This window comes from Pseudorasbora parva, chromosome 15, assembly GCF_024679245.1.
Source record: "Pseudorasbora parva isolate DD20220531a chromosome 15, ASM2467924v1, whole genome shotgun sequence".
In the NCBI taxonomy this organism is placed as follows: domain Eukaryota; kingdom Metazoa; phylum Chordata; class Actinopteri; order Cypriniformes; family Gobionidae; genus Pseudorasbora; species Pseudorasbora parva.
Window position 1 is genome coordinate 43,967,569 of NC_090186.1, and position 17,500 is coordinate 43,985,068.

Here is a 17,500-nt window from a genome sequence, read left to right on the forward strand (position 1 = left end):
TTTATCCAGCATCATGTGTAAGTTCTTATTCATAATTTAAACATCCGTGGCTTTGAGAAACCTTCAGCTTTATTAGTCTATGAAAAACACAACAAACCCTAAATGAAATCAAATGTTCTCAAATATTTATTTTGTAATAGGTTTAAAATCATCAGACAATAAAACATCATCTCACTCATATTTTGTCAGGCGTGTTATTTAATATGCTATTAATATGATCACGGACAGCTGCTTAAACACATTTTTACCGAGATATTGGCGCGTATTCATTTTAATATCCTCACCATTTTATGCAATACACATTTATATGATTTTCAGTTGAATAAACGCTTTACTCTGTCAGGCTAATTCTGCCTAACATGATCAACTTTTCCAAAAAGCTTCTCAAAATATATATTTATCGCACCTTTAAGATTATAACTTTTTATTTGAATAATAAATCACACTATTTTAGGCATTAGCTAAACGCTTATTACACTTTGTCAAATGTTCTCATGACCGACGGAAGAGGTGCTAGTAATAATCTCGGCAGCACTTTAGATTGGGGAGCATGTATTCATAACGCGACTCATGCCTCTTTTAACTCCTCATTCACTGCTTATTTTAGCTTCTGTAGCGTTTAAGTTGAGGTATTAATGGATGTCGAATAAGGCATTAATATGCGCTTTATAAGTATAATAAACAGACAAATATATGCATGATAATAAACAACACTGTAAACAATGTTTTAAACAGAAGTAACTGGTTACCTTAAAGTTTTGTGCTCATTTAGATTAAAATGTTGAGTTAATACAATGAACATTTTTGAGATTTGACAACCTTTAAAATATTATTAAAAGATTTTGTAAGCATATTGGGTAATTGTGTGTTTTCCAAATTGTGCTATTTTCATGATTTATGACATTATTCATGTGGTTCAGATACAATAATATTTTGAGTTTCTATTTATTAAACCAATTTCCTTCATTGTATCAACTCACATTTTTAATTTCAATAAACTCAAAATGTTAAGGCAACCAGGTTACTTACTTTTTTAAGTTAAACCAACAATATATTTTTACAGTTAATAACTGAACCCTAAGATAAAGTGTTACCATAAATTCCATTGAATTTGGCCTTTGAGTGAACTCTAAAAAATGTTGGGTTGTTTTAACCCAATGCTGGGTCAAATATGGACTAACCCAGCAATTGGGTTGTTTTAATCCTGCGGTTGGGTTAAATATTTGCTTAAGACAACCCAATCGCTGGGTTAGTCCATATTTGACCCAACATTATAGGTTGTTTTTACTTTTTGAAATGCATCAGAAATCATCTTTTCTATGATTGTCTGTTGAATTTTTAAATCGTAGTTCATGCGTTATTGCCCTCTAAAAAATGCTGGGTTAAAAAACAACTCAAGTTGGGTTAAAAATGGACAAACCCAGAATTTGGGTTGTTTGAACTGTGCACTCTAAAAAAAAATGCTGGGTTGTTTTAACCCAATGTTGGGTCAAATATGGACTAACCCAGCATTTGGGTTGTTTTAATCCTGCAGTTGAGTTAAATATTTGCTTAAGACAACCCAATAGCTGGGTTAGAACAACCCGATTGCTGAGTTAGTCCATATTTGACCCAACATTGGGTTGTCTTTTACCTATAATTTTTTTTACAGTGGATTCATTCAAACAACCCAATTTCTGAGTTTGTCCATTTTCAACCCAACTTGAGTTGTTTTTAACCCAGCATTTTTTAAGAGTGTGGATAAGAAGTAACGATTCTGACCTATATTGGGGTGTCGCGCAGCACCGGCGGGTCCTCCGGTCTGGAGGCTGTGCAGCACGGAGCTGTCGAAGTGCGACGCCGCCCACGAGCCTCCGTAGGCCGGGTACGCGCTGTGATAGGAGCCGCGGGACCCGTAGGGCTCTCGCCCGCCGGTGGAGATGTTCAGCGGGCTCGAGTAGGTCGCCGTCTGGACCGCGCCGGTTAATGGCGGGCTCGTGGAGAACGCGAACCGGGACACCGGAGAATGATGGTGCGCGCCGGTGGAGCCGTACGAGGTGTCCGCGACCGGCTGCGGCCATCCCGAGTGCCCGGTCACGGAGCTCTGCTGGGGCGTCTGGAGGTACGGGATCATCGGGGTGACCCGCGTGGGAGTCACGTACACCGGGGACGCGGACGCAGAGGCGGCGTTATGGAGGAACCCGGGCTCGTAGGACGCGTGCCCGTGGTTGGCGGCCATCGTTACACCTTGATACATGTCCACAGGTGACCGTCCGCCCCGATTATTCCGCTCGTGAGAACCGGAGCATCCCCGAGAGCATCTCCACGGGACTCTCCGAGGATAATGAAGTCTCCGTGGAGTCTCCCGTGCACTCCTCCCCGTCTCTCCGCCTCCATTAACGCGTCTCAGCCCGCGGGTCACTGACCTCACAACGCGTTGCGTCGCGTCAATATACACGCGTTATTTGAGCAATTAAAAGCATTATGGATCAGGAAAATGGTGGGCTCGTGTTTGCATTGAGCGACGGATTTTGCGTGAAAATAAATCATTAAAGTGTTTTGTTTTGATTAGAAATCTTATAACGTGACACAAATGATTGATACAAAAGCTTTAGCTGTTCAAAACAATCACTTTAGCAAAGTCTTGTTTAATAAATATATAGCCCACTGTAAATAAAATACATTCCTTTAAAAATACACAATCAAAAATATTCACAAAAGCAAAGATTCTGAAAGCTTTGAATGAGATCCCATAATAATTTAATAAAGCTTTACAGTAATGTGTGTGTGTGTGTGTGTGTGTGTGTGTGTGTGTGTGTGTGTGTGTGTGTGTGTGTGTGTGTGTGTGTGTGTGTGTGTGTGTGTGTGTGTGTGTGTGTGTGTGTGTGTGATGAATACCATATAATAAATATAGGGTGGTTTAATTATAAATATTGATAAATGAGCAATGCAGAAAAGAAAAGATGGAAAGTGTTTATTGAAATGCAAGTTATTACTAATTATTGATACAAAAACAATATTTTTTATAACGTCTAAGTTTATAGGCTACACTCTAAAAAATTGGGTTGTTTTAACCCAATGTTGGGTCAGATATGGACTAACCCTGCGGTTGGGTTAAATATTTGCTCAAGACAACCCAATCGCTGGGTTAAAACAACCCAACTGCTGGGTCAGTCCATTTTTGACCCAACATTGGGTTGTTTTTTACCCAGATTTTTTAGAGTGTATTCAAAATAATCACAATAGCAAAGTTTGTACCATTTTCTGCTTATTTTAATAAATAAAATATTTCACTTTTGTTCAATAAATATGCTGTCATTAAAATATGTTCATTTTAAAAATACAGAATCAAAATTATTATAAAAGCAAAGATTCTGAAAACATTAAATGAGATCCCATAATAATTTAATAAAGCTTTACAGTAGTAATAAATACATATAATATTTTAATATATATGATTAATATCATAAATAGAAATATGATGTTTTCATGATAAATATTGATAAATGAGCAATAAAGAAAAGCGGGAACGTGTTTTATATATTTCAAAATGAATAGCCTGTGGCTAGAAGAATATTAAAGTCTATAGAGCAAGAAGCTGATTATTAATACCCTACATAAACTTTAGCTATAATGTTTTTTTTTTTAACTATACACTCTAAAAAAAATCTGGGTAAAAAAAAACAACCCAATGTTGGGTCAAATATGGACTAACCCAGTGATTGGGTTGTCTTAAGCAAATATTTAACCGCAGGATTAAAACAACCCAATCGCTGGGTTAGTCCATATTTGACCCAACATTGGGTTAAAACAACCCAGCATGTTTTAGAGTGTACGTTAATACTTGCTCAAAACAACGACGTTAGCAAAATTTGATAAATAAAATACTTTTGTTTAGTAAATATGCTGTCTTTTAAAAATGTTCGTTTTAAAAATACAGAATCAAAAGGATTAATAAAAAGCAAAGATTCTGAAAGCATTCAATGAGATCCGATAATAATTTAACATTTTATTATATGATATGATTAATAGGCTATCATATGGTGGGTTCATTATAAATATTGATAAACGACGCAGAAAATAAACGCTGGATAGTTTGTGAAACTCATAGCGCAAATAGAATACAAACATAAATGATTTTATTGCAATATTAAATATTGAATTATAGTCTCGCCTATATGTTTCTTAATTCAATTATATATGATCGGTGACTGAATTATCCTTTATCACGTCTCTTTTTCAAAGTATTTTTAGTCTTATTTATTAGCTACAATAATTTGCAAGTAGGCCTATTTAAAATATCCGATCTCTGTGGTTGTATTAATATTGCATGTATTTTTCTAATAGTTATCTTAATGACATCTCTCGAGCCAAAAGCATATATTATGATATATATCATAATATATGCATGGCATATGGACTTAATAAATCCTAATCTTGAGCAAAATAAGCAAGCTGACACGTAGAAAGCTACAATCGATATCTTTTATCTCGGATTCATACAAATGCCATTTATGTCTTTTAGATGTCACATTTTTGTAAGAGTGCGCATGCGCGGACGTGCACGAGCCTGTGATTGAATCTGCAAATAAAGCAAAATAACTGAAACAAATAAATAAATAATTAGTCCTCAACGGCCAGTAGCAAAATAAATAAATAAATAAATAAATCTAGCATGAATTTGATCGCAAAATAATTAATTAAAAGCATTAATTGCTCCAAAACCTCTGATATCATTAATTAACCAACGCGGTTGAACGACAGATTTACACGACGATACGGTTTTAGGAAACAGTCGTTTATTTATTGATTGATTTATTTATTTATTTATTTATATGCTTTATTGTCAACAAAAAGCATGAACAAAGTCCTATATACTTGTATAACAAGACACATTTCACATGCCTCAACATAAAAGTCCAAGAAACAAATAATATAAAACAAAATAAAAAAGAGAGGGTAGGCTACATAATCATTAGTTTACATATACATATATATTATACATATCATTATTACATTTGTATTATAATTCAATGTTAGGACGGAGAATATATTCTCATAAGCAGCACTAAATACTTTCACTTTCTGCGAAAATGAAGGAGCATATATCATATATTAATCGTGACAAGATTTCCTTAAGGATGGATCATAAGTTAAGCAGTGAGTTGCGGGAAACGGACCCCAGTCAGGTTGATTTATTAATGATTGAGTCAGATATGATCGATGTGTGTGTCGGAAGTGTCGCCGCTGTTGTTTTCAAACACACATTTTTAACTCTGTCATATTCGCTGTAAACTGTAAACAAACGGAGATGTTCATTTCCGGAGCGCTTCCATTATGCGCCTTCCGTGTCAATATCAGGACACTTTCATACGAGGACTGACTGTAGGGTTATGCCAGGCTGTGTTCAAAAAGAAAAGAAGAAAACTTGAAGCATATTTGAGACTTTTTACTCCATTGGGGTCTAATTGCAGGATCAGAGTTCAGATGTTTTTGGCGCATTGAAAAATGTCATTCTAAATCTCATCGACTTACTAAACTAGTTGCCAATAGAAAAATATATTTGTATTGTAAAATGAGGCAAGACATGCATGGTAGATAATGAACACTCTCTCTCACACACACACACACACACACACACACACACACACACACACACACACACACACACACACACACACACACACACACACACACACACACACACACACACACACACATGTTTGTTTTTGTGAATTGTGGGGACATTCCATAGGCGTAATGGGTTTTATACTGTACAAACCGTATTTTCTATCCCCTTACACTGCCCCTAAACCTACCCATCACAGGAAACATTCTGCATTTTTACTTTTTTTAAAAAACTCATCCTGTATGATTTATAAGCATTTTGAAAAGTGGGGACATGGGGTAATGTCCTGATATGTCACCATTTTCTGTAATACCTGTGTCATACACATGTTATTATACACATTTTTGTCCTGATATGTCACAAAAACAAGCACACACACACACACACACACACACACACACACACACACACACACACACACACACACACACACACACACACATACACGTCTATATTACCAAGAGGGGACTATCACTCTACACTATCCAAGAGGGGACCTGTGTTTCTAGTCATTTTGAAGAAACAAAAATCACATACAAAATTTTCTTTTAAGGTCCTTATTCATAATATAACTTCAAATAAGCATTTTTTTATTTTTTTAAAAATATGCCAAGAGGGGACCTGAACGATGTCTACCTATCCAACAGGGGACCTCCATAGACTCTAATGGAGCTGTGTGTGTGTGTGTGACCGATGTCTACCTATCCAACAGGGGACCTCCATTAGTCTGCAGTGGAGCTGTGTGTGAATGTGAAGTGAGCTGGCAGTCAAGTCTGTCTTCATTTTATATATATATATATATATATATATATATATATATATATATATATATATATATATATATATATATATATATATATATATATATATGCCATCTCCACCATTACATGTCTTTACAAATAAATAACATGAATGCAGTTAAGCTTCGTACAGACTATATAATGTGTCAAGTAATAATATGTCTTTTTATAATAACTGTGTTCTTTTGAATGTACTGAGAAGTATTTATTTGTAACCTAAAATATACTTTAATACTTTAATTTATTTTTAAATATATTTATTACACAGTCGCAATAAAGTTACAAGATGTAACATCAAGTAACACACTACACTTAGTTAGTCCACAAGTCTTCTTGTGCTTTAGTATGTTAGTCAACACATTAAAATAAGTTAACTTGTTTACACAGGCATCTGGTATCACAATAGGCACACACACACACACACACACACACACACACACAAACACAATATACCTTAGACATAATACCTAATACATTACAGAAAAGTCATTTCTTTAAGAAATTCATTCTCTGTTGTGTCTTCATAATTACAGTATATGATCAGTCCACATCTCTCATTTAAGATTATTGTCAGGTACACAAATGTATTTACATTATTGAATATTACAGGTCATTATTGAATAGTGATTACGTTACACACACACTGACTCAGGTCCCCTGTTAGATAGTAAATCACGACACCTGTGTGTTTGCTGTGACATTTCTTATCATCACAAACACACTGCAAAGATTTAGAGTTTTTACAGCAATACCTGAGCTTAAAGGGTTAAATCAAGCAGAAATAGCTCTCTAATGTATTAATTGCCGGTCATTATTGAATAGTGATTATGTTACACACACACTCACTCAGGTCCCCTGTTAGATAGTAAATCACGACGCCTGTGTGTTTGCTGTGACATTTCTTATCATCACAAACACACTGTAAAGATTTAGAGGTTTTACAGCAATACCTGAGTTTATAGGGTTAAATCAAGCAGAAATAGCTCTCTAATGTATTAATTGCAGGTCATTATTGAATAGTGATTATGTTACACACACACTGACTCAGGTCCCCTGTTAGATAGTAAATCACGACACCTGTGTGTTTGCTGTGACATTTCTTATCATCACAAACACACTGTAAAGATTTAGAGTTTTTACAGCAATAACTGAGTTTAAAGGGTTAAATCAAGCAGAAATAGCTCTCTAATGTATTAATTGCAGGTCATTATTGAATAGTGATTACGTTACACACACACACTCACTCAGGTCCCCTGTTAGATAGTAAATCACGACGCCTGTGTGTTTGCTGTGACATTTCTTATCATCACAAACACACTGTAAAGATTTAGAGTTTTTACAGCAATACCTGAGTTTAAAGGGTTAAATCAAGCAGAAATAGCTCTCTAATGTATTAATTGCAGGTCATTATTGAATAGTGATTACGTTACACACACACTGACTCAGGTCCCCTGTTAGATAGTAAATCACGACACCTGTGTGTTTGCTGAGACATTTCTTATCATCATAAACACACTGTAAAGATTTAGAGTTTTTACAGCAATACCTGAGTTTAAAGGGTTAAATCAAGCAGAAATAGCTCTCTAATGTATTAATTGCAGGTCATTATTGAATAGTGATTATGTTACACACACACACTGACTCAGGTCCCCTGTTAGATAGTAAATCACGACGCCTGTGTGTTTGCTGTGACATTTCTTATCATCACAAACACACTGTAAAGATTTAGAGTTTTTACAGCAATACCTGAGTTTAAAGGGTTAAATCAAGCAGAAATAGCTCTCTAATGTATTAATTGCAGGTCATTATTGAATAGTGAATATGTTACACACACACACTGACTCAGGTCCCCTGTTAGATAGTAAATCACGACGACTGTGTGTTTCTCTCCTCAACCCCCACAACCCCCCACTCACAATTTACATTTCAATAAGGGAGACTTGAAAAACCAGTTTGTGAACCACAGGCCAATAGAGCTCAAACTACCAGTGTGGCAGAACCCTTCTCAAATAAACTAGAGAAGATGCTGGGATTTGCCCTGCCAAATTAAACTAAATTACAGTTTTTACAATCGCTAGGCCACATTTCTCAATACTTTGGTCATTTTCAAAACTTGTTCTCCAAACCAACTTTCTGCTTCACAGCAGTTATTTCACATTCAAAATCCACAAAAACTAACAAAACACTTCATTCATGTCTCAAATCAAGTGCCAATGATCCACAGTTTAGCTTGCACAGACTGAAGTTGTGATCACTGTGTGAAGAGTTGAAAAAGTTGAAAAAGTGTGTTTATTATTGAGAAATGTTTTGTAAAAGAACATTTTATATCACAGCTTAACTGTGGATCAACATTACTTTAGCAAAAAATGCATTCAATGGCAACATCTTTCAATTTACCTGAAATCTTTTCTCACTTTGACACAAACACAATCAAAACTTTGTTCTACAGGCCAATTCGCACATCCTTACATGCTGTTTTCAAAAGTGTTAAACTTATGGACAAAACAATAACATAATACAAAACTGAATGAGACAGCAATTTACAACATGTATACAGTAATATTGTAATGCAATTTATACTGCTAAAAAAATCAAACACTATCAAAGCAACTTTGATGAAACTGAGCACCAACACAAGTGTTAGACCATTACCATCCATTCAAAAGAGGAAACTTAGGAATAATGTTGTACTGTAATGTAAGCATGCAGTGAATTATAAGCAGCAGAGAGTGTCATTCTAGTTTTGTAAAGACATTTTAATTGTATAATGTTCCTGATGTTAGTGTTGATGTAAACCTGCGCTGCTAGTGCTCTGGAAGAATGAGTTGATTTGTAAAAGTAAAATGAACTGCTGTGAAGCTGAAAGTTGGTTAGCAAATTTATAAACTCCTCACTCAGTTCTCCTAAATATTGGGAAATATGTCCTAGCGATTGTAATTTCATTTCATCATGTAATTTCAATTTATTTTTGGCAGTGTATTTGGTCTAGGACACAGGTAACAGTAGTGAGGTTCTGTGTCTCACCTGTGAGAGTCTTCATGCATTGAAATGTAAATTACTGGTGGGGGGTTGAGCAGCAAACTCAACACACACACTATTCTCTATTCCAATTTCAAGAGCACATCTAAACCACTAGCCCAAACTCATTACAAGTGAAAGCACAAATAAATACAAAAGATATGATCCACATGAAATAAACAGTGCTTTTCAGGACGGTCTGTCAGTAGTTGTAATATAACACTGTATTGTCCTCACTGTAAAAAAATAAAATAATAAATAAATATATATATATATATATATATATATATATATATATATATATATATATATATATATATATATATATATTTATTATTTTATTTTTTTACAGTGAGGACAGAAGAGAGAAGAGAGAAGAGAGAAGACAGAAGAATATATATATATATATATATTCACTTAACTGAACCTACTATGACATAAGCAACTATGTTTACTGGGATACTTCCTATTTTTTTTTTTTTTTAAATAATTTTGTATTAATTTTAGCATTTTAGTTTAGCATTCGTGGACTGTCAGAGATACAGCTTTTGGGGCGTGTGTTTTAGGTGTTCACCCATATAGCACGTGAGTAATGAAGAGCCTTCTGAAGCAAAGTGGCACGTTTGTGTAAGAACAATGTCCATATTTTAAACTTTATAGACTAAACAAACTATTTTTATTGAAAGAAATTGTGTTTTAGTGTTATTATGAAAAGAGTAACCCCTGACGCTAAGTTTTGTTTAGCTCTATCTTCTCTCTTCTGCGTTTGTCAGTGCACATACGTCAAGGATTCATGGGTGAAGAAGGGTTACTCTTTAAAGTACAACTCCGGTGAGAAATGACCCTCGGGGTAATTAACAGATGGTTACCGAGTAGATCGTTCTCTGGGATGCGTTTTCATGGAAATCAAGTGTAAAGAGTTTTATCTCTAAAAACAGATTTGAGTGACGAACGCTATGCTAAGTGATGAACTGTGACGTGGAATCTCATATGGGCCATTGTTTCCGGAAGAAAGCACTGAACGCAGTAGAGAAAAAAGAAAAGAAAAAAAAGTCCATGTAATTAGATTTCACAAACTTAATTCCTATCGATCAGCTCACTTAGCACAACGTTCGTGGCTCGAGTCGTCGAGACTGTTTTCCAAGATGGCTGCAGTCTGTAAACGTGTAATGTACTGTCTTTATAAAGTATCTTCTTATTAAACCGTTTGTACTCTAACAAGTTCTCAATGCTGCGGTTTGCATGTAGGGATCCTCACTACGCTGCCTTGTTAGTGTGAGGTTATTTTGAGCCTTGTTAGTGGTTTTAACTAGCGATTTAATTTCACTTATTCCATGCCCCATAGACAAACATTATAAGCTAATCTGTGTTTAGAGATAAAACTCTTTAAATTCGATTTTCATGAAACCGCATCCCAGAGAACAATCTACTCGCTAACCATCTGTTAATAACCCCTAGGGTCATTTCTCACCGGAGTTGTCCTTTAAGCGCAATGTGATTCGTGTGGCACTGAAAACCGAAAGCTAGTATTTTAGTCTATGGATCAGTTACTGTGTGGATCAGTTATATGATGGTTAGATGCACTTTTATGGACCGACAAGGCACTGGCATTTTAAACGCGGAATCTGCATATAAACGCGGAATCTGGTGTTAACGCAGATTTCCCCGGAATTTTACATATTTGTAATGAAATTCTGTGTCGTGTGGGTTAAGAACGTATGTCTGAGGAAAGTGCAGACCGGTCGTGTATTGCACAGACAGACAAATATTGTCCATTCTGTCAGATTTTCCGGTGTTCTGCTCGACCCCTGTCATCTCGTGCTTTGATTTATAATGTGCACATTAGGCAGCAATGCATATCTGCTGCAAATGCGACCGTTTTCCCCTCTGTTAGTCTGTTCCAAACATGCATTTAACATGCTCTATATGGGTAGTTTACATGATAAGTAACCTTATAGTTAAAATTAAGCATCTAGTTTTAATCATTTAATGGGGCCTTTGAAGTTGGGGAAAAAAACTTCAGGCAGTGTTGTGTTTTCGTGTATTTTTTTTTTTCACAGCTCTGGATATCATTATGGTGATTGTTAAACACACAGAACAATTCGCTACATGATTTCATGGTGCAATGTTTTTTTTTATGTTAATTTTCAAATTTAAATGTTTTACTTAATAGTACTTAAGAGTACTGTAAAATATGATTCTTATGATTTTTTTTTTTTAGTTCTTTTTAAAAAAAAAATTACTTGAAAGAAAAAGCTAATGGAGCACTTTCATTTTAACTTATATAAACTATTATAATTTATTTTACCGGAAAGTTTAAAGCTAATAACCATTAATATTTGAAGTATTTGAAGTGCAGTGTTATGTCAAATATCATATTTGTCCTAAAAAGTAAATGTGATGTTTGTTACCTCGATAAATTTAAGGTCATTCCTATTTTTTGTTTTATGTTGTATTATATTAACATTAAAAGCAAACTCTTTTTTCACCAAAATTACAGTAAAGGGTAAAAAAACTGAATTACCAAACATTTTAACGGAAAAAAAGGAATCTGCAAAAATTAAAACGGAAAAAACGGAATTTGGGAAAAAATAAAACGGATTTTATAGGGCCCTAAAAACCCAGTTTGTGAACCAAAGGCCAACCTAGAGAAAAGGAAAATCAAACCTGAGATCTTCTCAACTCACATCTTTCTCCTAGACAGAAATGAGATCAAGTGAACATCAAATTGAGACATAAGGCTAAGTCTCCTGCTTCTCACATGTTTATCCTGAGACAAAAAATGACATTCTCTCATGTTTATCTCCACTAAAGTTTCATAAGAGATCTCAACAACATCACATACTATGCTCTGATTTGTCTCCTTGGCTAGAGAGACTGGATTGCTCATATGTGTCTCCTCTAAAGTTTCAGAAGGGATCTCAACAGTATCGCATGCTGTGCTCAGACTTTTTTCTTCAGCTCGATACTCTGGAACTCTCACTTTTGTCAACTCTAAAAAGTTTCATAAAAGATCTCAATAACATCACACAGTGTGCTCAGAATATTCTCCTTAGTCAACGTCTCTGGCACTCTCAAATTTGTCAAACAAATGTTGGTCACTTTTTCAAAACTCTTCACAGAGTGATCACAACTTCAGTCTGTGCAAGCTAAACTGTGGATCATTGGCACTTGATTTGAGACATGAATTAAGTGTTTTGTTAGTTTTTGTGGATTTTGAATGTGAAATAACTGCTGTGAGGCAGAAAGTTGGTTTGGAGAACAAGTTTTGAAAATGACCAAAGTATTGAGAAATGTGGCCTAGCGATTGTAAAAACTGTAATTTAGTTTAATTTGGCAGGGCAAATCCCAGCATCTTCTCTAGTTTATCTGAGAAGGGTTCTGCCACACTGGTAGTTTGAGCTCTATTGGCCTGTGGTTCACAAACTGGTTTTTCAAGTCTCCCTTATTGAAATGTAAATTGTGAGTGGGGGGTTGTGGGGGTTGAGGAGAGAAACACACAGGCGTCGTGATTTACTATCTATCAGGGGACCTGAGTCAGTGTGTGTGTAACGTAAATCACTATTTAATAATGACCTGCAATTAATACATTAGAGAGCTATTTCTGCTTGATTTAACCCTTTAAACTCAGTTATTGCTGTAAAAACTCTAAATCTTTACAGTGTGTTTATGATGATAAGAAATGTCACAGCAAACACACAGGCGTCGTGATTTACTATCTAACAGGGGACCTGAGTCAGTGTGTGTGTGTAACGTAATCACTATTCAATAATGACCTGCAATTAATACATTAGAGAGCTATTTCTGCTTGATTTAACCCTTTAAACTCAGGTATTGCTGTAAAAACTCTAAATCTTTACAGTGTGTTTGTGATGATAAGAAATGTCACAGCAAACACACAGGCGTCGTGATTTACTATCTAACAGGGGACCTGAGTCAGTGTGTGTGTGTAACGTAATCACTATTCAATAATGACCTGCAATTAATACATTAGAGAGCTATTTCTGCTTGATTTAACCCTTTAAACTCAGGTATTGCTGTAAAAACTCTAAATCTTTACAGTGTGTTTGTGATGATAAGAAATGTCACAGCAAACACACAGGCGTCGTGATTTACTATCTAACAGGGGACCTGAGTCAGTGTGTGTGTAACATAATCACTATTCAATAATGACCTGCAATTAATACATTAGAGAGCTATTTCTGCTTGATTTAACCCTTTAAGCTCAGGTATTGCTGTAAAAACTCTAAATCTTTGCAGAGTGTTTGTGATGATAAGAAATGACACAGCAAACACACAGGCGTCGTGATTTACTATCTAACAGGGGACCTGAGTCAGTGTGTGTGTGTAACATAATCACTATTCAATAATGACCTGCAATTAATACATTAGAGAGCTATTTCTGCTTGATTTAACCCTTTAAACTCAGGTATTGCTGTAAAAACTCTAAATCTTTACAGAGTGTTTGTGATGATAAGAAATGTCACAGCAAACACACAGGCGTCGTGATTTACTATCTAACAGGGGACCTGAGTGAGTGTGTGTGTGTAACGTAATCACTATTCAATAATGACCTGCAATTAATACATTAGAGAGCTATTTCTGCTTTATTTAACCCTTTAAACTCAGTTATTGCTGTAAAAACTCTAAATCTTTACAGTGTGTTTGTGATGATAAGAAATGTCACAGCAAACACACAGGCGTCGTGATTTACTATCTAACAGGGGACCTGAGTGAGTGTGTGTGTAACGTAATCACTATTCAATAATGACCTGCAATTAATACATTAGAGAGCTATTTCTGCTTGATTTAACCCTTTAAACTCAGGTATTGCAGTAAAAACTCTAAATCTTTGCAGTGTGTTTGTGATGAAAAGAATTGTCACAGCAAACACACAGGCGTCGTGATTTACTATCTAACGGGACTCGACTCAGTGTGTGTGTGTAACATATTCATTATTCAATAATGACCTGCAATTAATACATTAGAGAGCTTTTTCTGCTTGATTTAACCCTTTAAACTCAGGTATTGCTGTAAAACCTCTAAATCTTTACAGTGTGTTTGTGATGATAAGAAATGTCACAGCAAACACACAGGCGTCGTGATTTACTATCTAACAGGGGACCTGAGTCAGTGTGTGTAACATAATCACTATTCAATAATGACCGGCAATTAATACATTAGAGAGCTATTTCTGCTTGATTTAACCCTTTAAACTCAGGTATTGCTGTAAAACCTCTAAATCTTTGCAGTGTGTTTGTGATGATAAGAAATGTCACAGCAAACACACAGGCGTCGTGATTTACTATCTAACAGGGGACCTGAGTCAGTGTGTGTGTGTAACGTAATCACTATTCAATAATGACCTGCAATTAATACATTAGAGAGCTATTTCTGCTTGATTTAACCCTTTAAACTCAGGTATTGCTGTAAAAACTCTAAATCTTTGCAGTGTGTTTATGATGATAAGAAATGTCACAGCAAACACACAGGCGTCGTGATTTACTATCTAACAGGGGACCTGAGTCAGTGTGTGTGTGTAACGTAATCACTATTCAATAATTACCTGCAATTAATACATTAGAGAGCTTTTTCTGCTTGATTTAACCCTTTAAACTCAGTTATTGCTGTAAAAACTCTAAATCTTTACAGTGTGTTTGTGATGATAAGAAATGTCACAGCAAACACACAGGCGTCGTGATTTACTATCTAACAGGGGACCTGAGTCAGTGTGTGTGTAACGTAATCACTATTCAATAATGACCTGCAATTAATACATTAGAGAGCTATTTCTGCTTGATTTAACCCTTTAAACTCAGGTATTGCTGTAAAAACTCTAAATCTTTGCAGTGTGTTTGTGATGATAAGAAATGTCACAGCAAACACACAGGCGTCGTGATTTACTATCTAACAGGGGACCTGAGTCAGTGTGTGTGTGTAACGTAATCACTATTCAATAATGACCTGCAATTAATACATTAGAGAGCTATTTCTGCTTGATTTAACCCTTTAATCTCAGTTATTGCTGTAAAAAATCTAAATCTTTGCAGTGTGTTTATGATGATAAGAAATGTCACAGCAAACACACAGGCATCGTGATTTACTATCTAACAGGGGACCTGAGTCAGTGTGTGTGTAACGTAATCACTATTCAATAATGACCGGCAATTAATACATTAGAGAGCTATTTCTGCTTGATTTAACCCTTTAAACTCAGGTATTGCTGTAAAAACTCTAAATCTTTGCAGTGTGTTTATGATGATAAGAAATGTCACAGCAAACACACAGGCGTCGTGATTTACTATCTAACAGGGGACCTGAGTCAGTGTGTGTGTAACATAATCACTATTCAATAATGACCTGCAATTAATACATTAGAGAGCTATTTCTGCTTGATTTAACCCTTTAAACTCAGGTATTGCTGTAAAAACTCTAAATCTTTACAGTGTGTTTATGATGATAAGAAATGTCACAGCAAACACACAGGCGTCGTGATTTACTATCTAACAGGGGACCTGAGTCAGTGTGTGTAACATAATCACTATTCAATAATGACCGGCAATTAATACATTAGAGAGCTATTTCTGCTTGATTTAACCCTTTAAGCTCAGGTATTGCTGTAAAAACTCTAAATCTTTGCAGTGTGTTTATGATGATAAGAAATGTCACAGCAAACACACAGGCGTCGTGATTTACTATCTAACAGGGGACCTGAGTCAGTGTGTGTGTAACGTAATCACTATTCAATAATGACCTGCAATTAATACATTGGAGAGCTATTTCTGCTTGATTTAACCCTTTAAACTCAGGTATTGCTGTAAAAACTCTAAATCTTTGCAGTGTGTTTATGATGATAAGAAATGTCACAGCAAACACACAGGCGTCGTGATTTACTATCTAACAGGGGACCTGAGTCAGTGTGTGTGTGTAACGTAATCACTATTCAATAATGACCTGCAATTAATACATTAGAGAGCTATTTCTGCTTGATTTAACCCTTTAATCTCAGTTATTGCTGTAAAAAATCTAAATCTTTGCAGTGTGTTTATGATGATAAGAAATGTCACAGCAAACACACAGGCATCGTGATTTACTATCTAACAGGGGACCTGAGTCAGTGTGTGTGTAACGTAATCACTATTCAATAATGACCTGCAATTAATACATTAGAGAGCTATTTCTGCTTGATTTAACCCTTTAAACTCAGGTATTGCTGTAAAAACTCTAAATCTTTGCAGTGTGTTTATGATGATAAGAAATGTCACAGCAAACACACAGGCGTCGTGATTTACTATCTAACAGGGGACCTGAGTCAGTGTGTGTGTAACATAATCACTATTCAATAATGACCTGCAATTAATACATTAGAGAGCTATTTCTGCTTGATTTAACCCTTTAAACTCAGGTATTGCTGTAAAAACTCTAAATCTTTACAGTGTGTTTATGATGATAAGAAATGTCACAGCAAACACACAGGCGTCGTGATTTACTATCTAACAGGGGACCTGAGTCAGTGTGTGTAACATAATCACTATTCAATAATGACCGGCAATTAATACATTAGAGAGCTATTTCTGCTTGATTTAACCCTTTAAGCTCAGGTATTGCTGTAAAAACTCTAAATCTTTGCAGTGTGTTTATGATGATAAGAAATGTCACAGCAAACACACAGGCGTCGTGATTTACTATCTAACAGGGGACCTGAGTCAGTGTGTGTGTAACGTAATCACTATTCAATAATGACCTGCAATTAATACATTGGAGAGCTATTTCTGCTTGATTTAACCCTTTAAACTCAGGTATTGCTGTAAAAACTCTAAATCTTTGCAGTGTGTTTATGATGATAAGAAATGTCACAGCAAACACACAGGCGTCGTGATTTACTATCTAACAGGGGACCTGAGTCAGTGTGTGTGTGTAACGTAATCACTATTCAATAATGACCTGCAATTAATACATTAGAGAGCTATTTCTGCTTGATTTAACCCTTTAAACTCAGGTATTGCTGTAAAAACTCTAAATCTTTGCAGTGTGTTTATGATGATAAGAAATGTCACAGCAAACACACAGGCGT

At 35.5% G+C, this 17,500-nt stretch overlaps 1 protein-coding gene across 1 annotated transcript in view; it reads right to left on the reverse strand.

Moving 5' to 3' along the window:
- Positions 1-2,341, reverse strand: part of gata4 (GATA binding protein 4) — a 9,966-nt gene extending 7,625 nt beyond the window's left edge. Inside the window, exon 1 of the mRNA XM_067418295.1 lies at positions 1,762-2,341. Within this exon, the coding sequence (XP_067274396.1) occupies positions 1,762-2,236 (475 nt within the window). The 5' untranslated portion in view covers positions 2,237-2,341. The remainder of the gene's footprint in view (positions 1-1,761) is intronic.
- Between the last annotated feature and the right edge of the window lie 15,159 nt (positions 2,342-17,500).